Source organism: Oncorhynchus gorbuscha, linkage group LG11, assembly GCF_021184085.1.
Source record: "Oncorhynchus gorbuscha isolate QuinsamMale2020 ecotype Even-year linkage group LG11, OgorEven_v1.0, whole genome shotgun sequence".
Lineage (NCBI taxonomy): Eukaryota > Metazoa > Chordata > Actinopteri > Salmoniformes > Salmonidae > Oncorhynchus > Oncorhynchus gorbuscha.
In genome coordinates this window covers 23,051,567-23,077,639 of record NC_060183.1, presented here as the reverse complement: position 1 = coordinate 23,077,639, position 26,073 = coordinate 23,051,567, and the positions used below count along the sequence as shown (strand labels likewise).

Sequence of the window (26,073 nt, the reverse complement as noted above, 5' to 3'; positions counted from 1 at the left end):
GGACTTGTACTACTCACCTATCAGAATATTCATTGCCTTTGGGTTGATGGCACTTCAAGGAATTTGCTGATACAATTGACCGACCAGTGAACGCAAGTTGTTAGATACCATCATAGCCTTTACCCACTATATTTATACTAGTTGATGGGAATTCCCTTTCTATCACAATACTAGCTGTACAGTATCGAGTTGAATCAGTCATCTTTTCTGGTGGAAGTGTAAAAATATTGCAATTGAATGGGCTGTATTATAAACACATTTTAATTGAATACATATATACTACATGTATAGTAATATGAACATTGTAAGTCGCTCTGGATAAGAGCGTCTGCTAAATGACTTAAATGTAAATGTAAACATGAAAATAATCTTGAAACAACTTGAACATCTAAAGCATCTTTAAAATGTGTTGGCATGGTGTTATAATTCGGCAGCTGTGTTAAGTGACAATGGAGCCTGGGTTGGCAAATTATGACAAATGACAATAACTTAACGTTCATATATACATACATTTTCTGATTTTGGTTAGGAAAAGCTGTGTAGACCAGCAATATTGAAGTCATTAAATTCTGGAGAGAAAAAAAACTATCTGGAATTCCTACATTCCAAAAACTGAGCCTATCCTCAGGCAATGTTAATTAGAGGAAAACATACGTATCTGGAAAGCCCAATGAAACAGAACTGTCCTGACATACATTGAGAATACAAAACACTAAGAACACCTGCTCTTTCCATGACATAGACTGACCAGGTGAATCCAGGTGAAAACGTTGATCCCTTATTGATGTCACTTGTTAAATCCACTTCCATCAGTGTGGATGAAGGGGGAGAGACCGGTTGAATAAGGATTTTTATGCCTTGAGACATGGATTGTGTATGTTTGCCCTTCAGAGGGTGAATGGGCAAGGCAAAATATTTAAGTGCCTTTGAACAAGGTATGGTAGTAGGTGCCAGGTCTGTGTCACCGGTCTGTGTCAATAACTGCCACGCTGCTGGGTTTTTTCACACTCAACAGTTTTCTGTGTGTATCACGAATGATCTACCACCTAAAGGACATCCAGCTAACTTGACACAACTGTGGGAAGCATTGGAGTCAACTTAGGCCAGCATCCCTGTGGAACACTTTAGACACCTTGTGGAGTCCATGCCCTGATGAATTGAGGCTGTTCTGAGGGCAAAAGCTGTTCCTAATGTTTGGTATACTCAGTGTATACTGGAGGGGGGACCACCGAGAGGTCCACGGTAGTTTTCATCACAGGTCTGAAAATACTACATTTTAGTATTCCACTATAACAAAACATTACATTTCAGGAATTACATCACCTTTATGAAACAAAACACATCTCACATGTGCAGTGGATTCATTAATATCCTCATTTCCTAAAACTCTGGATTTGATAGTGTGGTCACTGTGGTCAAATAATAACTTCCACTTAGTTTCACTTCTGTTCTCTTAGTCTCGTTTGCCATCAGTGAAAATTCTTCTTAAATGGAAGTTAGGATTTGCCCCGATGTGAGCAAGTGGAGAGAGTGACGTCAAATAAAAATGAAATTGGCCTCTGTGGGGTTTCATACAAGTCTGCCATCTTGTGGCCTCTTGTTACCCAAGCCTCAGTTTCTGATTTACTCAACAGTGGCATTCATCAGCACCAGCAAATAGGTTCCTCTCAGCCTATAGGTGTGCTTCCTAGTCTTAATTAGCTTCTTCTAAGGGGGAAATCTCAAACTGACATCCAGCCACGGCTCTTCTCTTATATGTCACTAAATCACTATGTATTTGTGTTTTATTGACTGTTGTTTTGACTTATGTATTCCTTTCAACATCATTTGTACAAATTGACCAAAGGCTGTCTTATGGATTCCAATTCTATACTAAATACCTTGCAGTGTTTTGTCAGCCCTTCTCAACCATGTCTTGTATAGTTGTATAGTTCTCCTTGTAACAGATCCGGTTTCTCTTCATGCTTTGACACTAAAACTGAGCCTGTGATCAGTCAATGTGGATTGTTACATCTGGCCATGCATGGAGAGCTCCACCAAACCAGACCCCTGAAATCCACACGGCCTCTATCTTCATTCAACCAAACCTAGACATGAAAGGAGGCCATTATTCACTGCCGTGCTCAATGTAAATGTTACTGACCTGGGTATTGAACCCAAAGTTTCCACGCAACTCAAGACAGTGTCAGCTCGCTGAGCTAAAGCCTAGAGCATTAGCTCCAGAACTAACATGAGTCTTTAGTTCTCAGGCGAGGTCACTTGTCACACATACCATAAAATGTTTTTGCACAGTAAAAGGACCGGTTACACTTGGTATAGACCTACTGCCTGTACATGGGTAATCTGGGGGATACAACTCTACAGCAAGTGTGCAGCCGGGAGAGATTGGCATTTCTCCGCCGTCTTGAATGTATGCAGGGTGAAGCAGCTTGATGTACAAGATGGCCCCCAGGACATAGGGTCTGTGTATAGAAACATTGGTCTCCCAGCAGGGTTAAACCATGTTCCCTGATAGCGACACAAAGAATGTGAATAACTGGTCCAAACAGTATATAGTCAGAAAGTCAAATGTTGGGATTCATATTTATTTTACTTGGTCATTTTCATTTCTGACAGCTACATGCTTTTGTATTTATCTCTGTGACATATCCTGCGAGAATTAGGGTGTGCTGTACTGAAGTCTTACTGTAAAGCCTGAGTAGATCGACGAGTCACAACTCTGTGCTGGAAATTACAACGACGTGCAATCCAGTTGGAGTGATGTAGATGTTTTACATCTGACACTGATGTTGGTCAAGTAGGAGTCATGGAGGAGTTGAGCAAGAACAAATGGTTGCAGTGGAAACGGAGCAAGTGTGTGTTGAGCAAGACAATGACATCAACTTCAAGAAATGGGAGAGAATACTGCATGCCAAGGCACTAACCATGGGCCAAGATACTTTTCTCAGCAGACCCAGAATAGGTTTGTTCTAAAGGAAATGGTTCATCCCTACCCTCCCTCTCTCCATTGAAATTGTTAACAGACATGTTCTAGATTGTTTATATACCTAGCGACTACTGTGTACTGTATGTACAGTACATTGTGCATACACTTGCCAGAGTCTTGTTCAAACTTACCAAAATAAATTGGTCATAGTAGCAAAGTAATTACAATTTAGCTAATTAAAACTGGAGTGATAGACTTACAACTGCGACCTGGCCAAGATAAAGCAAAGCAATGCGAAACAAACAAACAACACAGTTACACATGGAATAAACAAACGTACAGTCAATAACACAATAAAAAAAGTATATATACAGTGTGTGCAAATGGCGTGAGGAGGTAAGGCAATAAATAGGCCATGGTAGCGAAGTAATTACAATTTAGAAAATTAAAACTGGACTGATAGATGTGCAGATGATGATGTGCAAAAGAGCAAAAAAGTAAATAAAAACTATGGGGATGAGGTAGGTAGATTGGATGGGCTATTTACAGATGGGCTGTGTACAGCTGCAGCGATCGGTAAGCTGCTCAGATAGCTATGTTTAAAGTTAGTGAGGGAGATATGAGTCTCCAACTTCAGCGAGTTTTGCAATTCGTTCCAGTCATTGGCAGCAGAGAACTGGAAGGAAAGGCGGCCAAAGTAGGTGTTGGCTTTGTGGATGAAACGGATGTTACTGTGATAGACTGCATGTAGTTTGCTGAGTAGAGTATTGGACGCTATTTTGTAGATGACATCGCCGAAGTTGAGGATTGGTAAGATAGTCCGTTCTACGAGGGTATGTTTGGCGGCGTCATTGAAGGAGGCTTTGTTGCGAAATAGGAAGCCGATTCTAGATTTAATTTTGGATTGGAGATGCTTAATATGAGTCTGGAAGGAGAGTTTACAGTCTAGTCAGACACCTAGGTATTTGTAGTTGTCCATATATTCTAAGTCAGAACCGTCCAGAGTAGTGATGCTAGTCAGGCGGACGAGTGCGGGCAGCGATCGGTTGAAAAGCATGCATTTAGTTAGCGTTTAAGAGCAGTTGGAGGTCACAGAAGGAGTGTTGTATGGCATTGAAGCTCGTTTGGAGGTTAATTAACACAGTGTCCAAAGAAGGGCAAGATGTATACAGAATGGTGTCATCTGCGTAGAGGTGGATCAGGGAATCACCTGCAGCGAGAGCGACATCGTTAATATATACAGAGAAAAGAGTTGGCCTGAGAATTGAAAGCTGTGGCACCCCCATAGAGACTGCCAGAGGTTCGGACAACATGTCCTCCAATTTGACACACTGAACTCTTTCTGAAAAGTTAGTGACCCAGGCGAGGCAGTCATTTGAGATACCAAGGCTGTTGAGTCTGCCGATAAGAATACGATGATTGACAGAGTCGAAATCCTTGGCACGGTCGATGAATACAGCTGCACAGTACTGTCTTTTATCGATGGCGGTTATGATATCGTTTAGTACCTTGAGCGTGGCTGAGAGGCACCCGTAACCGGCCCGGAAACCGGATTGCACAGCGGGTGAAGGTACGGTGGGATTCAAAGTGGTCAGTGATCTGTTTGTTAATTTGGCTTTCGAAGACTTTAGAAAGGCAGGGCAGGATGGATATAGGTCTGTCACAGTTTGGGTCTAGAGTGTCACCCACTTTGAAGAGTGGGATGGCCGCGGCAGCTTTCCAGTCTTTAGGGATCTCGGACAAGGTTGAACAGACTGGTAATAGGGGTTGCAACAATGGCGGCAGATAATTCTAGAAATAGAGGGTCCAGATTGTCTAGCCCTGCTGATTTGTACAGGTCCAGGTTTTGCAGCTCTCAGAACATCTGCTATCTGGATTTGGGTGAAGGAGAAGCTGGGGAGGCTTGAGCAGGTAGCTGCGGGGGGTGCGGAGCTGTTGGTTGGGGTAGCCAGGAGGAAGTCGCTGGGAGGAGGTGCTCTTATTCTCCATGGACTTCACAGTGCCCCAAAACGTTTGGAGTTAGAGCAAATTTCTGTTAGGAAAACAAAGGCTAGCTTTTTCAAACTGACTGCATGTATTGGTTCCTGACTTCCCTGAAAAGTTGCATATCAAGGGGACTATTCGATGCTAGTGCAGTCCACCACAACAGGATGTTTTTGGGCTGGTTGAGGGCCTGCTATTAGTTCTACATTTTTTGAAAGGGGCATGGTTATTTAAGATGGTGAGGAAATTACTTTTTTATTTTTTATTTGACCCCTTTTTCTCCCCAATTTCGTGTTATCCAATTGTTTTAGTAGCTACTATCTTGTCTCATCGCTACAACTCCCGTACGGGCTCGGGAGAGACAAAGGTTGAAAGTCATGCATCCTCCGATACACAACCCAACCAAACTGCTTCTTAACACAGCATGCATCCAACCCGGAAGCCAGCCGCACCAATGTGTTGGAGGAAACACCATGCACCTGGCAACCTTGGTTAGCGCGCACTGTGCCCGGACCGCCACAGGAGTCGCTGGTGCACGATGAGACAAGGACATCCCTACCGGCCAAGCCCCCCCTAACCTGGACGACGCTAGGCCAAATGTGCGTCGCCCCACGGACCTCCCGGTCGTGGCCGGTTACGACAGAGCCTGGGCGCGAACCCAGAGTCTCTGATGCCACAGCTGGCGCTGCTGTACAGCACCCTTCACCACTGCACCACCCGGGAGGCTCGGAAATTACTTTTAAAGAACCAGGCATCCTCTACTGACGGGATGAGGTCAATATTCTTCCAGGATAACTGGGCCAGGTCAATTAGAAAGGCTTGCTCGCTGAAGTGTTTTAGGGAGCGTTTGATAGTGATGAGGGGTGGCCGTTTGACCGCGGACCCATAGCGGATGCAGACAATGAGGCAGTGATCCTGAAAACAGCAGAGGTGTATTTGGAGGGCAAGTTGGTAAGGATAATATCTATGAGAGTGCCCATGTTTACGGATTTAGGGTTGTACCTGGTTGGTTCCTTGATAATTTGTGTGAGATTGAGGGCATCTAGCTTAGATTGTAGGACTGCCGGGTGTTAAGCATATCCCAGTTTAGGTCACCTAACAGAACGAACTCTGAAGATAGATGGGGGGCAATTAATTCAATTCAACTCATGGTAATGGCTGGAACAGAACTAATGGAATGGTATCGAACTCAAACATGTTTGATACCATTCCATTCCAGCCATTATTATGAGCCCATCCTCCCCTCAGCAGCCTTCTGTGATGACCATGTTGATCTGGGGATGGAGATTTGATCAAAAGTGGGGAAGCCTGTTTACTCTACCATCCACTTACACATATTCGGGGACAGGGGAGCTGTGGTGTACCAATAGAAGGGGAGCCAGAGTGGGGAAAAAGGAAGAGAAAAGTTTGCATCTCAATAGTCTTATACAGCTTTCTCGTCTGGTATCCTTTCATTCACACTGAAAGAATTAGACAGGTGAAAGCACGTTTATTTTAGGCATCCAACATATTGCTTTTATGGGCTTCCGAATCATCATACAGATGAAGGAAAGCAGACTGGGAAAGGAAGCAACTCTAGACTATTGAGATGTACTCAGGGACATCCTCACTCACTCCTTGTCAATAGCCTTCACTTTAGGCCGGGAAGAGGAAACAGTCTGTCCATCCAGGCCCTGGCTGGAAACATTTTTAATCTGCAACCCAATGCCATGTTGGGCTGCGCTCTGTGGGATTGGATGGGTAACCTTATCCCCCACTTTGTGTCCCATTACCCAGCAGTTGTAATACTCACACCAGTGTAACATGTCTGGGGGTAGCGGGCGGGGCAAGGTGAGCCTGAAATTTAAATTAACCACAGCGACAGCTACTGCATGTGCTAGGGAACAGGGGTGTTACATTACACGTGTGCTGCCCCACATACTCACAAAACAATACATTCAGATACACAGACACCCATGCACAGGTTCACACACACACATTTGTCACACACAAACACAGAACTAATTTGTGTTTGTTTACTCTACCATCAAGCCCCCCGCCACACAAACACCACAGGCGGCCGGTGGCAACTCAATTGGGGAGGCCGGGCTCAAAGTAATGGCTGGAACAGAATACTATTGAATGGTATCGTACACATCAAACACATGTTTTCCATGTGTTTAATACTGCTCCATTCACTCCATTCCAGTCATTATTATGAGGCGTCCTCCCCTCAGCAGCCTCCTGTGACACACACACAAGTATGATACTGGGAAGGGCGGGACTGGCCAGCTAGCTGTGTTAGGAAATGTCAGCAAGGGAGGCTTACCATCTATATTTCAGTGCTGTTGAACCTCCTGCTCGTCACGGAAACCCGTTTCCTTGAGATTAGCTCTGTTAGGATCAATAACACTGTCCTGTAAAGCAAACTCAGCCAGGAGGAGAAGTGCTGTGAATAGAATGCTGATGCACCAGAGAAAGCAAATTAATGATAAAGGTTCTTCCTTATTAAAGTTATGTCTTAGTGTCTTCGAGTTTGCCCTCTAAACTAAGTCAAATATAGAGCAAAATGGATGAACAAGCTACTGGAGAGAGTGGACTCTTAAAAGCGGATGTGTTGCCTAAGGGACTAAGGAAGTGTAAAGCCACAACGAGCATCATACACTCTGCTGGGCAGCTCAAGGGCACCTCCTGCCCAGTCAACATGGAGAGGGCCAGGTGGTCCCATTTTGTCCTCCGCAACCCCAGAACAGGGTCACCCAAGTTGAAGGATTCCTTCCCAGACTTTTTATGGCCCTCATACATAGTTTATTGGCTTGTTCTACTCTGGAGGCATGTGTTTTCGATGCAAGGATACCCTTGTTGACAAACCCAGTTACAGGGTGTGCTGCGCTAACAGCCGATTTCATTATTCATCATCGTGTTCTGTGTTAAATCTCACCAGTTCATGTCGAATAGACACAAATGCAACATTTTATAAGGCTTTACTTATTCTAATAAAAGATTCAATTAGGTATTTTGTGTCCTTTGTAACCTGCATAGTAATAAGGTTACTTAAGGCAGATTGGAGGTCTTGTTTTAATGCTTGGCTAGGTTTAGGCAAGAAATTCTAATTGGTTAAGATTAGGTTTAGGGGTTGGAATACGTTTAGGTAAGAAATGTGACTGGTTAAGTTAAGGGTTAGGATTTGAACCAGTAATGTTTTGTGTGGCAACCCGCAAATCAACTGTTTATTTCACACCAACTGTGCTGACTGTTGAGCTTTCATCCAACCAATCACATTCATTCTACCCTGGAAGCATCGGAACAAAAATTAATAAGGAAGCCTCCACTGAGCATATTAAAACAGGAGTTTACTCTCTTGGTTTACCGCTTGCTGTGTCATGTTCAATTCCACTCTACTTAAATCCACTCTTCTCATATTCGATCCTCTCCTACAAAATTACACGGAGGGGAAATGGACATGAATTTCCTTGTGCCTGAGTCTGTCCAATTAGGCAGTTCATATCAACCACAGCAGCAACTGGACCAGCAGGTCGCAGCCCCTGCAATGCAGTTTGGAAAGCCCCAGGGAAATGGCCTCGGTAGACGGTCTGGCTCCCACCATGACGCCAGGCTCCCTCAGAGACACTAGCGGGAAGAGGAGGACAGGAGGCACCCCTATAATCTAGAGATAGCTTCCTATTCCTTGTCTCTTTTTATGTGTGATATGTCTGGGCTGTTTTCCTGATCACGTGACCTTAACCAGGACATTGACCATAAATAGATTATAGGCTAACTAGGGCCCATAATTCATCCTAGTCAGTGCACATGATCACCACTGTTCTTAATGGATCTGACATTTATCCCGTTCTTGTACTTATCAGTTGTATCTAAAGGGAGAGATTCGAGAGTATTGGGACAGAGCCCAAGGTTAGAATATCATTAGCATTTGCTGGTTTCTGAATAGTAGTCAGTGCTGCCAGCATTGTGAAGTTTGAATTTCAGCTATCAGGTAGACTGAGGGACTGGACTGACTATGTCCTACACCCCTGGGTAACGATATGTCAGTCAGTGTGTTTCCCTTGTCGAAGAACAACTACATCAGAGTATCCCAAACAATCTAATTTATAATCTCTTTCCGTTTCTTGGAACCCACCACAAGGTTAATTCTGCTGAGTAATACAACTCAGACAAGGGCAAGTACATTTTTAAAAAGCCCTTCCCTTTCAAATATTAAACTGCTGAACGTGTGTATTAGCTCTTATTGGCAATTTTAGTCCCAGTGGACTCAGCCCACAGTTCTGGAAGCATTGTGTTGTGCCAGCATGAGTGATTAACACACTGTAAACCCCCACAGCAGGACCTTAATGTGCACTTTAAAACAGAAGGGAACTAAAAGGATCATTGTGCCCTGGTGTGTAGGCAGGAATGTTCCTATACTGTACTGGCTGTTTCGTTGTCTTGGTGAGAACAACAAAAGGTCGCTATAGTACAGCGAGGACGGGTTTCCTGTACAGCCGTTCTACGACACAGTGCATAACAGCAATGCAGCTTGTATGTGTACTGTTTGATAGTGGTGTGTGGATCAATCAGATCTCTGAGCCCTTTTACCGGTTGGAGCATTTCATTGATTAATGATTCATGTGTATCATTCTAGTGCAGTGGCCTGAACACATTATAGGCAGATTCAACTGATGGTCCAGTTGACATATGCACATACATTTGCTTAGTTTCTTGGAGGTAAAATAAGACCATTTGCACCAACGATAATTTAAAAAAGAAACCCATGGAATACATTGTTTTATTGTAAAGAACTACATTTCACTGTTTATAGACTGCGTATACTATATGGATGTTGTATGGAAAACAACAATTGTACATGGAAGGATACGGAATGACAGAGTTGTTCATAATGTGTGTTGCTATCCTGTTGTTCTGTTTGCTGTTTTATATGGCCAAAGGACCCTTCACAGGCACAATTTTGATAATGGGCCACTCCTGGTTCAATTATTAATCTGGGTTATGTACGGTGCCCAGGTCTGGATGGGCTTCCTGCATATATGGACACAAATCCTAGTGCCGCTGTGGCACCCACCTAAAAGCCAGACAGAACTCTCCTTGGCTGGCACTGAATGGCCTGAAGTGTGGGTGCAGCCAGGTTACGGCCCTATAATAACCACCTCCTCTGGCAGACTTAGCCCTCCAGCCTAAGCCCCCATCTGGGCTCTCCTGGTCCTGGGCTATACCATAGTGCTGACAGTAGAAGAGGCCTCGGACGGGCCCGGCTTGGTGGGCAGAGACTTGAGGTACTCCAGGTGGCGGCGGGCGTCCTCCGTGTTGTGCCGGACGTAGTAGACCAGGTAGGAGATGACCATGGAGAACCAGCCGAACATGGTGACCAGCATGGCCACGTCCGTGGTCTTCTTCATCACCACGCACAGGTCCAGGTCCTGGGCCAGCAGGAAGGGCACACCCTCCGCCCCCACGTCGGGCGGATCTGACGTCTCACACACGATGCCCGTCAGCGAGAGGGGCTCCAGGTCAATGTGGGGCATGGACATCTGCAGGCTGCAGTCGCAGTGCCACGGGTTATTGGTCAGGTTGGCGCGCGCCCGCAGCCCCTCGAAGGCCTCAGGGTTAAAGTTGACCAATTTGTTGGAAGACAAGTCCAGGAAGGTGAGCGAGGGCCCCAGGCTCCTGAAGGCCCCTCGCTCCAGCTTGGCCAGCTCGTTGTTGGAGAGGTCCAGCTCGCTGAGCAGGGGCAGACCCTGGAAAGCATTGCTGGGGACCTCGGTGAGCAGGTTGAAGTCCAGGTAGATGCGCCGTGTGTCATTGGGTAGGTCCTGGGGGATCTCCGTGAGACGCTGGTTGCTGCAGCGCACCGTCTTTCCACGGCCGTCACTCTCAGAGCAGTAGCAGCCCTGGGAGCAGCTGGTGGCGGCGTGGTGGAAGCAGGTCATCAGCACCACGCTGTGCAGCAGCAGACACATGACCACCGAATGGCGCAGTAGCCAGCCGCTCGCCAGCAGGTGCATGGTGGGATATGGGCATGCTCCAGGGAAGACCAACCTGGGTGAAGGGGCGGAGCCAGTGTCAACCTCCCCAATAGCTGTCAAGCCTATGGAGAAACAGGAAGCATGATTGGTGGAGGGAGACAACACAACCCACTGATAGGAGAGGTACAATTGGTCACGTACCATGCAAAACATTTATTATAAATAGATGTGTTACTTCAAACACAGATGCAGGATAACTAGTGGAACTGTGGTGAGGATGCGGAGGGGATCTTGCGGTCTTGTTCAGCACAGTTGGCTGACTAAACCATGTTAATATTTACAGCTTTAAGGAAAACATAAGGATAAAAAAGTGCCCTCGCAAAAAGTGCTTTGGTGTCAGTGGGACTGATAATTGACATCCCTGCAGTGCTGGCTTATTTCGGCAGGTAGCCTAGTGGTTAGAGCGTTGGACTAGTAACCGAAAGGTTGCAAGATGGAATCCCCCCGAGCTGACAAGGTAAAAATCTGTTGTTCTGCCCCTGAACAAGGCAGTTAACCCACTGTTCCTAGGCCGTCATTGAAAATAAGAATTTGTTCTTAACCGTCTTGCCTATTTAAATAAAGGTCAAATAAAGTAAAAATATATTTTTTTTTCAGTGCATCAAATTGAATCAAGCTTTATTTATAAAGCACATTTCAGACATTGTGTGCAACAAAATTTGCTTTTACAGGAAAAAAACAATGAAAATAAAAGCTGAAATATTTACTACACAACAAAAATAAGACAACAACAAAAAGAATGACACACTGACCAACTGAAAAGCACTCTGAGGAAAAGCAAAGCTAAAAATGAAGAGATCTCTTTTAAATATGCCCACAGTTTCAGCTCCCCTCAGGTTCTCTGGCAGGCTATTCCAGAGGCTGGGGGCATAATAACCTCTCCATGCTTCTTGGTCTTTGGCTTTGGGATAGTTAAAGGCCAGTGCCAGATGACCTGAGGGAACTACTGGGTCCATATCTTAAAAGCATGTTTGACATGTATTGGGGTGCACAATCGTGGATTGATTTAAAAACCAATAGAAAAACCTTAAAATTATTCTAAAAGTAACAGGCAGCCAGTGTAGAGACCAGTGTAATGTGTGTGCTCTGTCTGGTCTTGGTCAGTACCCATGCTGCAGCATTTAGTTTGTTTTTCAGTTGACCGATGGCTTTCTTGGGAAGACCAGACAGGAGAGCATTAAAGTATCAGTCAGAGAGAAACAGCTGCACCTTGGCAATTTGGTAAAAAGCTATTTTGGTCACATTCCTAATGTGTGATTTGAAATTGAGTTCAGAATCTAAAATAACAACTATCTTTATTGCGCATGAATTAAAATGTGCAGCCAGTTTCTCTCTCTGTGCGTTGGCTCCAACAATAAGTACTTCGGCCTTGTCTTGTGAGCAATCCAAGTATTTAAATCACTAATACAGTCAAATCATTTATCCATGGAGTTCAAATCCTCTGGTGATACAGAAATGTAAAGTCGTGTATCATCTGCAGTGAAAATCAATGCTGTGCTTTCTGATGACACTGTCAAGGGATAACATCAGTGGCGGTCGGTGCCGTTTAAGATGGAGGATGATTTTATTTTGTTATGAGCATGGCCTTCTTTCTATTAAAGCATATTGGATGACTGTCATTCATATTCCATTCACCCACAACAAGTGAAGAATCAACAACAAGTGGGACACAATCATGAAGTGGAATGACATTTATTGGATATTTCAAACTTTTTTAACATCTCAAAAACTGAAAAATTGGGCGTGCAAAATTATTCAGCCCCCTTAAGTTAATACTTTGTAGCGCCACCTTTTGCTGCGATTACAGCTGTAAGTCGCTTGGGGTATGTCTCTATCAGTTTTGCACATCGAGAGACTGACATTTTTTCCCATTCCTCCTTGCAAAACAGCTCGAGCTCAGTGAGGTTGGATGGAGAGCATTTGTGAACAGCAGTTTTCAGTTCTTTCCACAAATTCTCAATTGGATTCAGGTCTGGACTTTGACTTGGCCATTCTAACACCTGGATATGTTTATTTTTGAACCATTCCATTGTAGATTTTACTTTATGTTTTGGATCATTGTCTTGTTGGAAGACAAATCTCCGTCCCAGTCTCAGGTCATTTGCAGACTCCATCAGGTTTTCTTCCAGAATGGTCCTGTATTTGGCTCTATCCATCTTCCCATCAATTTTAACCATCTTCCCTGTCCCTGCTGAAGAAAAGCAGGCCCAAACCATGATGCTGCCACCACCATGTTTGACAGTGGGGATGGTGTGTTCAGGGTGATGAGCTGTGTTGCTTTTACGCCAAACATAACGTTTTGCATTGTTGCCAAAAAGTTCAATTTTGGTTTCATCTGACCAGAGTACCTTCTTCCACATGTTTGGTGTGTCTCCCTTGGTGGCTTGTGGCAAACTTTAAACAACACTTTTTATGGATATCTTTAATAAATGGCTTTCTTCTTGCCACTCTTCCATAAAGGCCAGATTTGTGCAATATACGACTGATTGTTGTCCTATGGACAGAGTCTCCCACCTCAGCTGTAGATCTCTGCAGTTCATCCAGAGTGATCATGGGCCTCTTGGCTGCATCTCTGATCAGTCTTCTCCTTGTATGAGCTGAAAGTTTAGAGGGACGGCCAGGTCTTGGTAGATTTGCAGTGGTCTGATACTCCTTCCATTTCAATATTATCGCTTGCACAGTGCTCCTTGGGATGTTTAAAGCTTGGGAAATCTTTTTGTATCCAAATCAGGCTTTAAACTTCTTCACAACAGTATCTCGGACCTGCCTGGTGTGTTCCTTGTTCTTCATGATGCTCTCTGCGCTTTTAACGGACCTCTGAGACTATCACAGTGCAGGTGCATTTATACGGAGACTTGATTACACACAGGTGGATTGTATTTATCATCATTAGTCATTTAGGTCAACATTAGATCATTCAGAGGTCCTCACTGAACTTCTGGAGAGAGTTTGCTGCACTGAAAGTAAAGGGGCTGAATAATTTTGCACGCCCAATTCTTCAGTTTTTGAATTGTTAAAAAAGTTTGACATATCCAATAAATGTCGTTCCACTTCATAATTGTGTCCCACTTGTTGTTGATTCTTCACAAAAAAATACAGTTTTATATCTTTATGTTTGAAGCCTGAAATGTGGCAAAAGGTCGCAAAGTTCAAGGGGGCCGAATACTTTCGCAAGGCACTGTAAGTAACACTGAAATTTGCATGAGAGCATCAGCTGTTCCGGACGACTGTGTGATCACGCTCTCCATAGCTGATGTGAGTAAGCCCTTTAAACAGGTCAAAATTCACAATGCAGCAGGGCCAGATGGATTACCAGGACGTGTACTCCGAGCATGCGCTGACTAACTGGCAAGTGTCTTCACTGACATTTTCAACCTGTCCCTGACTGAGTTTGTAATACCAATATGTTTCAAGCAGACCACCATAGTCCCTGTGCCCAATAACACTAAGGTAACCTGTCTAAATGACTACCGACCCGTAGCACTCACTTCTTGAGCCATGAAGTGCTTTGAAAGGCTGGTCATGGCTCAAATCAACACCATTATCCCTGAAACCCTAGACCTAGACCCACTAATTCGCATTGCGCCCTGACAGATCCACAGATGATGCAGTCTCAATTGCACTCCACACTGCCCTTTCCCACCTGGACAAAATGAACACCGATGTGAGAATACTATTCATTGACTACAGCTCAGTTTTTAACACCATAGTGCCCTCAAAGCTCATCACTAAGCTAAGGACCCTGGGACTAAACAGCTCCCTCTGCAACTTGATCCGGGTGGTACACTTTGCACTCCGGTACTGCTTGCCATGCGGTAGTAGAGAGAACAGTCTATGACTGGGGTGGCTGGGGTCTTTGACAATTTTTAGGGCCTTCCTCTGACACCGCCTGGTGTAGAGGTCCTGGATGGCAGGCAGCTTTGCCCCAGTGATGTACTGGGCCATACGCACTACCCTCTGAAGCGCCTTGCGGTCGGAGGCCGAGAAATTGTCGTAACAGGCAGTGATGCAACCGGTCAGGATGCTCTCAATGTTGCATCTGTTGAACCTTTTGAGGATCTCAGGACCCATGCCAATTCTTTTTAGTTTCCTGAGGGGGAATAGGCTTTGTTGTGCCCTCTTCACGACTGTCTTGGTGTGTTTGGACCTATCTTGTTTGTTGTTAATGTGGACACCAAGGAATTTGAAGCTCTCAACCTGCTCCACTACAGCCCCATCGATGAGAATGGGGACGTTGTCATGTTTTGTCATTAATTATCATGTCTTGTCCCTGTGCTTCCCCTTCTATTCGTTTCCCTCTGCTGGTCTTATTAGGTTCTTTCCCTCTTTCTATCCCTCTCTCTCCCCCTCCCTCTCTCGCTCTCTCGCTCTCTCTTCTCTCTATCGTTCCGTTCCTGCTCCCAGCTGTTCCTATTCCCCTAATCAATCATTTAGTCTTCCCACACCTGTTCCCGATCCTTTTCCCTGATTAGAGTCCCTATTTCTCTCCTTGTTTTCCGTTCCTGCCCCGTCGGATCCTCATCTATAATTCACCGTGCTGTGTCTATGTTTTGCCCTGTCGTGTCGTGTTTCCCTCAGATGCTGCGTGGTGAGCAGGTGTCTGAGTCTGCTAGCTTCAAGTGCCTTCCCGAGGCAACCTGCAGTTCTCGATCAAGTCTCCAGTCTGTTCTCGTCTTTACGAGTAGTATTATGCTTTTTGTTTTGTAAAGTTTCTTACTGGATTAAAAACTCTGTTTTCGCCAAGTCGCTTTTGGGTCCTCATTCACCTGCATAACAGAAGGATCCGACCAAGGAATGGACCCAGCGACTACAGAGGCTCGTAACACTGCCGTCAAGATCCAAGGAGCCATGCTCGGCAGACACGAGCAGGAATTGTCTGCTGCTCGCCATGCCGTGGAGAACCTGGCCGCTCAGGTTTCCGACCTCTCTGGACAGTTCCAGAGTCTTCGTCTCGTGCCACCTGTTACTTCCTGGCCTGCCGAGCCTCCGGAACCTAGGGTTAATAACCCACCTTGCTACTCCGGGCAGCCCACGGAGTGCCGCTCCTTTCTCACCCAGTGTGATATTGTGTTCTCTCTCCAACCCAACACATACTCTAGTGAGAGAGCTCGGGTTGCTTACGTCATTTCACTCCTTACTGGCCGGGCCCGAGAGTGGGGCACAGCTATCTGGGAGGCAAGGGCTGATTGTTCTAACAATTACCAGAACTTTAAAGAGGAGATGATTCGGGTTTTTGACCGTTCAGTTTTTGGTGGGGAGGCTTCTAGGGCCCTGGCTTCCCTATGCCAAGGTGATCGATCCATAACGGATTACTCTATAGAGTTTCGTACTCTTGCTGCCTCTAGTGACTGGAACGAGCCGGCGCGGCTCGCTCGTTTTCTGGAGGGACTCCACACAGTGGTCAAAGATGAGATTCTCTCTCGGGAGGTTCCTTCCAGTGTGGACTCTTTGATTGCTCTCGCCATCCGCATAGAACGACGGGTAGATCTTCGTCACCAGGCTCGTGGAAGAGAGCTCGCATCAACGGTGTTTCCCTGCTCCGCATCGCAACCATCTCCCTCCTCTGGCTCTGAGACTGAGCCCATGCAGCTGGGAGGGATTCGCATCTCGACTAAGGAGAGGGAACGGAGGATCACCAACCGCCTGTGCCTCTATTGCGGATTTGATGGACATTTTGTTAATTCATGTCCAGTAAGAGGCCAGAGCCCATCAGTAAGCGGAGGGCTACTGGTGAGCGCTACTACTCAGGTCTCTTCATCTAGATCCTGTACTACTATGTCGGTCCATCTACGCTGGACCGGTTCGGGTGCTACATGCAGTGCCTTGATTGACTCTGGGGCTGAGGGTTGTTTCATGGACGAAGCATGGGTTCGGAAACATAACATTCCTTTCAGACAGTTAGACAAGCCTACGCCCATGTTTGCTTTAGATGGTAGTCATCTTCCCAGTATCAGATTTGAGACACTACCTTTAACTCTCACAGTATCTGGTAACCACAGTGAGACTATTTCTTTTTTGATTTTTCGTTCACCTTTTACACCAGTTGTTTTGGGTCATCCCTGGCTAGTATGTCATAATCCTTCTATTAATTGGTCTTGTAATTCTATCCTATCCTGGAACGTATCTTGTCATGTGAAGTGCTTAATGTCTGCCATCCCTCCCATTTCTTCTGTCCCCACTTCTCAGGAGGAACCTGGCGATTTGACAGGAGTGCCGGAGGAATATCATGATCTGCGCACGGTCTTCAGTCGGTCCCGAGCCAACTCTCTTCCTCCTCACCGGTCGTATGATTGTAGTATTGATCTCCTTCCGGGGACCACTCCTCTTCGGGGTAGACTATACTCTCTGTCGGCTCCCGAACGTAAGGCTCTCGAGGATTATTTATCTGTGTCTCTTGACGCCGGTACCATTGTGCCTTCTTCCTCTCCGGCCGGGGCGGGGTTCTTTTTTGTTAAGAAGAAGGACGGTACTCTGCGCCCCTGCGTGGATTATCGAGGGCTGAATGACATAACGGTTAAGAATCGTTATCCGCTTCCCTTATGTCATCAGCCTTCGAGATTCTGCAGGGAGCCAGGTGCTTTACTAAGTTGGACCTTCGTAACGCTTACCATCTCGTGCGCATCAGAGAGGGGGACGAGTGGAAAACGGCGTTTAACACTCCGTTAGGGCATTTTGAGTACCGGGTTCTGCCGTTTGGTCTCGCCAATGCGCCAGCTGTTTTTCAGGCATTAGTTAATGATGTTCTGAGAGACATGCTGAACATCTTTGTTTTTGTCTATCTTGACGATATCCTGATTTTTTCACCGTCACTCGAGATTCATGTTCAGCACGTTCGACGTGTTCTACAGCGCCTTTTAGAGAATTGTCTCTACGTAAAGGCTGAGAAGTGCTCTTTTCATGTCTCCTCCGTTACTTTTCTCGGTTCCGTTATTTCCGCTGAAGGCATTCAGATGGATTCCGCTAAGGTCCAAGCTGTCAGTGATTGGCCCGTTCCAAGGTCACGTGTCGAGTTGCAGCGCTTTTTAGGTTTCGCTAATTTCTATCGGCGTTTTCATTCGTAATTTCGGTCAAGTTGCTGCCCCTCTCACAGCTCTTACTTGTGTCAAGACGTGTTTTAAGTGGTCCGGTTCCGCCCAGGGAGCTTTTGATCTTCTAAAAGAACGTTTTACGTCCGCTCCTATCCTCGTTACTCCTGACGTCACTAGACAATTCATTGTCGAGGTTGACGCTTCAGAGTTAGGCGTGGGAGCCATTCTATCCCAGCGCTTCCAGTCTGACGATAAGGTTCATCCTTGCGCTTATTTTTCTCATCGCCTGTCGCCATCTGAGCGCAACTATGATGTGGGTAACCGTGAACTGCTCGCCATCCGCTTAGCCCTAGGCGAATGGCGACAGTGGTTGGAGGGGGCGACCGTTCCTTTTGTCGTTTGGACAGACCATAAGAACCTTGAGTACATCCGTTCTGCCAAACGACTTAATGCCCGTCAAGCTCGTTGGGCGTTGTTTTTCGCTCGTTTCGAGTTTGTGATTTCTTACCGTCCGGGTAGCAAGAACACCAAGCCTGATGCCTTATCCCGTCTGTTTAGTTCTTCTGTGGCTTCTACTGATCCCGAGGGGATTCTTCCTTATGGGCGTGTTGTCGGGTTGACAGTCTGGGGAATTGAAAGACAGGTTAAGCAAGCACTCACGCACACTGCGTCGCCGCGCGCTTGTCCTAGTAACCTCCTTTTCGTTCCTGTTTCCACTCGTCTGGCTGTTCTTCAGTGGGCTCACTCTGCCAAGTTAGCTGGTCATCCCGGTGTTCGAGGCACTCTTGCGTCTATTCGCCAGCGCTTTTGGTGGCCGACTCAGGAGCGTGACACGCGCCGTTTCGTGGCTGCTTGTTCGGACTGCGCGCAGACTAAGTCGGGTAACTCTCCTCCTGCCGGTCGTCTCAGACCGCTCCCCATTCCTTCTCGACCATGGTCTCACATCGCCCTAGACTTCATTACCGGTCTGCCTTTGTCTGCGGGGAAGACTGTGATTCTTACGGTTGTCGATAGGTTCTCTAAGGCGGCACATTTCATTCCCCTCGCTAAACTTCCTTCCGCTAAGGAGACGGCACAAATCATTATCGAGAATGTGTTCAGAATTCATGGCCTCCCGTTAGACGCCGTTTCAGACAGAGGCCCGCAATTCACGTCACAGTTTTGGAGGGAGTTCTGTCGTTTGATTGGTGCGTCCGTCAGTCTCTCTTCCGGGTTTCATCCCCAGTCTAACGGTCAAGCAGAGAGGGCCAATCAGACGATTGGTCGCATACTACGCAGCCTTTCTTTCAGAAACCCTGCGTCTTGGGCAGAACAGCTCCCCTGGGCAGAATACGCTCACAACTCGCTTCCTTCGTCTGCTACCGGGTTATCTCCGTTTCAGAGTAGTCTGGGTTACCAGCCTCCTCTGTTCTCATCCCAGCTTGCCGAGTCCAGCGTTCCCTCCGCTCAAGCGTTTGTCCAACGTTGTGAGCGCACCTGGAGGAGGGTGAGGTCTGCACTTTGCCGCTACAGGGCACAGACTGTGAGAGCCGCCAATAAACGCAGGATTAAGAGTCCAAGGTATTGTTGCGGCCAGAGAGTGTGGCTTTCCACTCGCAACCTTCCTCTTACGACAGCTTCTCGTAAGTTGACTCCGCGGTTCATTGGTCCGTTCCGTGTCTCCCAGGTCGTCAATCCTGTCGCTGTGCGACTGCTTCTTCCGCGACATCTTCGTCGCGTCCATCCTGTCTTCCATGTCTCCTGTGTCAAGCCCTTTCTTCGCACCCCCGTTCGTCTTCCCTCCCCCTCCCGTCCTTGTCGAGAGCGCACCTATTTACAAGGTACGTAAGATCATGGACATGCGTTCTCGGGGACGGGGTCACCAATACTTAGTGGATTGGGAGGGTTACGGTCCTGAGGAGAGGAGTTGGGTTCCGTCTCGGGACGTGCTGGACCGTTCGCTTATTGATGATTTCCTCCGTTGCCGCCAGGGTTCCTCCTCGAGTGCGCCAGGAGGCGCTCGGTGAGTGGGGGTACTGTCATGTTTTGTCATTAATTATCATGTCTTGTCCCTGTGCTTCCCCTTCTATTCGTTTCCCTCTGCTGGTCTTATTAGGTTCTTTCCCTCTTTCTATCCCTCTCTCTCCCCCTCCCTCTCTCGCTCTCTCGCTCTCTCTTCTCTCTATCGTTCCGTTCCTGCTCCCAGCTGTTCCTATTCCCCTAATCAATCATTTAGTCTTCCCACACCTGTTCCCGATCCTTTTCCCTGATTAGAGTCCCTATTTCTCTCCTTGTTTTCCGTTCCTGCCCCGTCGGATCCTCATCTATAATTCACCGTGCTGTGTCTATGTTTTGCCCTGTCGTGTCGTGTTTCCCTCAGATGCTGCGTGGTGAGCAGGTGTCTGAGTCTGCTAGGTTCAAGTGCCTTCCCGAGGCAACCTGCAGTTCTCGATCAAGTCTCCAGTCTGTTCTCGTCTTTACGAGTAGTATTATGCTTTTTGTTTTGTAAAGTTTCTTACTGGATTAAAAACTCTGTTTTCGCCAAGTCGCTTTTGGGTCCTCATTCACCTGCATAACAGACGTGCTCGGTGCTCCTTTTCCTGTAGTCCACAATCATCTCCTTAATCTTGATTATGTTGAGGGATAGGTTGTTATTCTGGCACCACCCGGCCAGGTCTCTGACCTCCTCCCTATAGGCTGTCTCGTTATTGTCGGTGATCAGGCCTACACTGTTGTGTCTTCAGCAAACTTAATGATGGTGTTGGAGTCGTGCCTGGCCATGCAGTCGTGGGTGAACAGGGAGTACAGGAGGGGACTGAGCACGCACCCCTGGGGAGCTCCAGTGTTGAGGGTCAGCATGGCAGATGTGTTGCTACCTACCCTCACCACCTGGGGGCGGCCCATCAGGAAGTCCAGGATCCAGTTGCAGAGGGAGGTGTTTAGTCCCAGGTTCCTTAGCTTGGTGATGAGCTTTGAGGGTACTATGGTGTTGAATGCTGAGCTGAAGTCAATGAGCAGCATTCTCACATAGGTGTTCCCTTTGTCCAGGTGAGAAAGGGCAGTGTGAAGTGTGATTGAGATTGCGTCATCTGTGGATCTGTTGGGGCGGTATACGAATTGAAGTGGGTCTAGGGTGTCCGGGAGGATGCTGTTGATGTGTGAGCCATGACCAGCCTTTCAAAGCACTTCATGGCTACCGACGTGAGTGCCATGGTGCGGTAATCATTTAGGCAGGTTACCTTCGCTTACTTGGGCACAGGGACTATGGTGGTCTGCTTGAAACATGTAGGCATTACAGACTCGGTCAGGGAGAGGTTGAAAATGTCAGTGAAGACACTTGACAGTTGAGTACACGTCCTGGTAATCCATCAACTACTGATGTGAACTGTGTTCAGTAGGCTAATCCATAAACTGTTTACGCACTCAGAACCGGGGTCAGTGCAAACAACACTGAGCTAACAACTTGTTAACCTCTTCAGTCGACCCTCTACTTTTTCGAACATTCTGTTAAAAATCACGCAACATTTCAGCACCCTGCTACTCAGGCCAGGAATATAGTATATGCATATGATTAGTATGTGTGGATAGAAAACACTCAGACGTTTATAAAACTGGTTAAATCACGGCTGTGACTATAACAGAACGTGCGTTTCATCGAAAAGTGCAAGAAAATCTGATCACTGAAAATGGAAATAAATATCAGGTATTGTTCAAAGTGAACCGAATTACATGAGACCGAGGTTTCAGTGCCTACAGCTTCCACACGGTGTCTAGAGTCTTGTCATTTGATTCAGCTTTGATTCTTGGTCAAACTGAATCAAGGGAACCGATTCCCTCCGGTCTTCGAACGGATGTTTTGGTCGAGCTCTCTTCAGACATATTTTAGAGACGGACAGCTATAGAATTTACATCGCCTCCTGATGAATTTTATCGCTTATTAACGTGTACTAATACCTAAAGTTGCATTACAAAAGTATTTGTGAAAGTTTATCGTCGACTTTTTGAATTTAAAAAAATGACGTTACGTTATGAAACGCAATTTTTTTCCGTTTATCACACAGTCTTCATAGATCGATATCTAGGCTATATATGGACCGATTTAATCGGAAAAAAAGAGCCAATAGTGATTATGGGACATCTAGGAGTGCCAACAAAGAAGATGGTCAAAGGTAATGAATGTTTTATATTTTATTTGTGCGGTTTGTGTAGCGACGACTATGCTAATTATTTTGTTTACGTCCCCTGCGGGTCTTTTGGGGTGTTACATGCTATCAGATAATAGCTTCTCATGCTTTCGCCGAAAAGCATTTAAAAAATCTGACTTGTTGCCTGGATTCACAACGAGTGTAGCTTTAATTCAATACCCTGCATGTGTATTTTAATGAACGTTTGAGTTTTAACTAATACTATTAGCATTTAGCGTAGCGCATTTGCATTTCCAGAGCTCTAGATGGGTCGCCTGCGTGCCAGGTAGGAGCAAGAGGGTAATGAGTCCTGTAATTTACACTTTTTATTTAGCATGTAAGCCTCTAAAAAATAATCTGTACTTTTACCCTAACACCCTTCATTAATACCTGAACACCAACCATTTGCTATCCCATTACTAATCCTCTTAAGGAAAAACTCACTTGACATGTATTTTGGCCACCCAACAGCACTGTAAGGCCACATGCTAAAGCTAAAAAAGGCAACAAAGGCAACCCAAACAGCCTTAGCATGTTGTGCTAGCAGCTATATCCTCTCCTGTAAAAAATAATTTAACTTAAACTCTCGGACTTCGGCTGGTTCTTTAAAATGGCAAGATCCACTTACCAAGATTTTAAAAATGAAATCGATCTCTAAGTACCACATGACCGGGGGAGTCGTCTAAATGACGCATCCTAACAAGTCTCATTGCAATAGGCCAGACCAGTTGAAAGTTCAAGACCGTCCCTATCAGCCCTGACCTTCTTCTTTCAAAAGACACACTCAGATGATTATCCCAATTTATTTATTAAAGCCAAACAAAGAGGATATAGTGGAACAGCCCTGACTACAGATAAGACTAAATGCTCGAGGATATGAAAAGGATGCCTAAAGTGTTACTGTGTAAGAAAAGCGGTCATTTTCCCACCATGATGCATGCTGCCCTGATGAGGTGGAGCTGTGGAGAACCAAGGAAACTGGACACATGAGGAGAGAGAGAGAGAAAAAAAAGGAGATCTGAGGAAAATAGGTAACATGACAATGGAGAAGAACACAGAGGAAGGCCCACTGAAGAGAGATTAATGAGATGCATCGGAGGAAAGAGGGAGATATTAGCATGTCATGGGCTGAGAAGGACAGCTGTTAATGAAAAGCGGAGGCTGGAGGGGTGATGGAGGGAAGGATGTGGTGATGGAGAGACAAAAGTGAGTGAGGGATAAAGCTATGGGACAACAAGAGAGAAAGAGTGCAACACCAACCTCATTAAATCAAATGATCAATAAAATCAGGTTAATTAAGCTATAAAGACATCACCAACCCAACTATAATTGACCTCTCCTGCGTTTAAATTTACACTATGCTCAAGACAAGTGCCCAGAGGTCAGTTTTGGCAGTTCATAAATTGACTGCAGTCAATGTTAGAATAATAGGCTACATCTCAGGCACCAAGTGCGCAAGAGCAATAATTTTGACATGACGCAAATTTAGGACCTAACTCAGCAAAACCATTATAATCCGGAAGGAATAGAACTACAATGTCCTCCAAGCAAAGTCAAAGTTGTTCATGTATTATTTTGTTGTGATTGTTCATTGTATTATCATTCTGTCCAGACAACCAATGATATACAAGTTAGGCCTATGTAGGTCATGAGGATGAGACACAGAAAGGGAGGTGAGGAGAGAGGAAGCACAGAAGAACAAATACAGCTGTGAGGGAAATATCTCAATGATATGTTGAGATGCAGACACTTACACATGAGTCTAACCATATTACCATGCTCTCCCAACTCTGTCCCTATCCACCCCAATTATGAACAAATTTCAGTCGGTTTAGGGACTCTGCCTGTCTGATTTCCATTGAAAGCCTTCATGCATTTATTCCCAGAATTGTATATTATAGTACTGGTGCTTGCCTAGCCAGCCATGTGTTAGAGAAACAGGAACACACGTTTTCGTTAAGAGGCCATCTAGGGTTCAAACAATAACAAAGTGCGCCACCCAGCCACTGTTTTAGTAAAGAGCGGAGGGATGGGCTGGAGAAATGTAACCACTCTCAAATGTATAGACAGACCTATGAATCCAAGGACTGACCATGCTTAAATATCATTTTTTCCCCAAGAACAAAATGGGTACATATCCTTCATTTAAAAGTCAAAAAATCTATTTAGCAACATTGACCCTTTAAGCAGAACATCATTTGGATTCATCGACATGGCAATTTAGAGCTGCAGGAATGAATTTCCATTTTGAACTTGACCACTGTGGTATCAACTAAAATTGAAGCAATAATTAAAGGATTAATAATCAAGTGTATTATTTAAGTTCAGTTCACTTTGAAGGGTATTCTGACATACAATACATTTATAAATACATATTATTTTTAGGCTATTAATCTACTATTGTTACTTACACACACATATTTTACCTGCACATTTTCTTTGGCGTAATAGTCACTATTTTCATTGTAAGCAACAAGCGTGTCAATAATAAACTCCTATTGGGTGTAGGCTAGACCAATGCCTCCTGGGGAATTGATAGCCTTTCGAAGTTAGTCTTCTATCTTGTCAGGCTAAATACGGTAGGTTATAAGCTACTGTTTGCCCCATTCTTCAACAAGCATTTTTGCAGCCTGAATGTATTAAACAAGCTGCAGTTATTTCCACAATCATAAAAGCCTTATAGTAGCCTGTATCACCGCATGCTGTGTTAAACAGTATATGTAAATGTATGTCTATGAAATGCATGAATTTTGAATAACATGCAGAATAAGCATTACTTACATCTTTAACGTTCTCCCCCTCCTTCGCATGGCGTGTGACACTCAACCGAATCACTTTAGTTTCAAGACGCCCACTTTAAATCTTCAAAATAGATAATTATTCATTCCACTCCAAACTGGAATTCGGTCGCTTCCATGGGGTCCTCTGTTGCATATCGCCAAACCAACGGCGCGCAATGCACCTTGAATTGAGTGCTTGCTCAATGCAGCTTTTTTAGTTTCCACGCAACCAGAAAACTAACATTGCTGTAGCCATCGGAAAATTGGCAGGGACGCAACACGCGAGTGTACGACGCCTATGGAGGGTCTCATCCAAGTGTGATCCTGCCAATTATGAGAAATAATTATAGTGCAAGTGCAGCCACGGAGCGGAATATATTTTAGACACTGAAAAGACAACGTTTGGCTACTGACATCTGAAATCATTGTCCTAAGTGGGCACATAATAATGAAACACCATTTGTTTGGTATTATACTCTTGTCTTCCGAGAGCTTGTGTTTTGACAAATAGTTTACAGATTTGAATATATATTTGAGTTGTGTTAGAACACACACACATACAGACACACTCACACAGCCATTGATTCTCAATATAACTTATAAATGCCTCATGAGCTTAGTTCAACTGTCATTCCCCATCAGAACCCAAGATATAAGCTCCTTTCTCTCCAATATCTGTAAATAAAGTCAATGTAAACAAACAGTGTAAAGCTTCAAAACATGATTCAAAGGATCATTTTCATCTCATGGATGGTCAGTCCTTCCATCCATAGGTCCATCTATGAATTTGAGTGGTTACAGCCCCATCTCTGAGCTATTTACCAAAACACTGGCGGGGTCGCCACTTAGTTATCGTTTGAACTGCAGATTGCCCTTTTAAAAAAGTGGGGTTTGACTAATCATGTTTGATCTGCAGGTTATTGTTTCAGTACTGTGTTGCCAGTGCTGTCTATCTTTGGCTGTCTCCGGGCCTCTTCCTGTGTGTTGCCAACCGATAAGGAAGCCATCCAATCAAAACCACACTGTGATAACAGACACAGGCTGGGGCCCAAGAGTGGCTGCCAAGCAAAAAGGGTATTAATGGAATTTAAATCAATCAAAGCACCCCACGTAAGTCCCCCTCAATGTCCCCTCAAACCATCAAATCAATGTCAATGACAGGATGTGTGTGTGAGA

At 45.4% G+C, this 26,073-nt stretch overlaps 1 protein-coding gene across 1 annotated transcript; it reads right to left on the bottom strand.

Moving 5' to 3' along the window:
* Positions 1-9,637: 9,637 nt before the first annotated feature.
* Positions 9,638-25,180, bottom strand: lrrc3ca (leucine rich repeat containing 3Ca). Its single transcript, XM_046367912.1, has 2 exons — positions 24,899-25,180; positions 9,638-10,988 (listed from the first exon to the last, which is right to left on the bottom strand). Exon 2 carries the CDS (start codon positions 10,903-10,905, stop codon positions 10,111-10,113), a length of 795 nt encoding a protein of 264 aa, XP_046223868.1. The 5' UTR covers positions 10,906-10,988; positions 24,899-25,180; the 3' UTR covers positions 9,638-10,110.
* Positions 25,181-26,073: the final 893 nt, after the last annotated feature.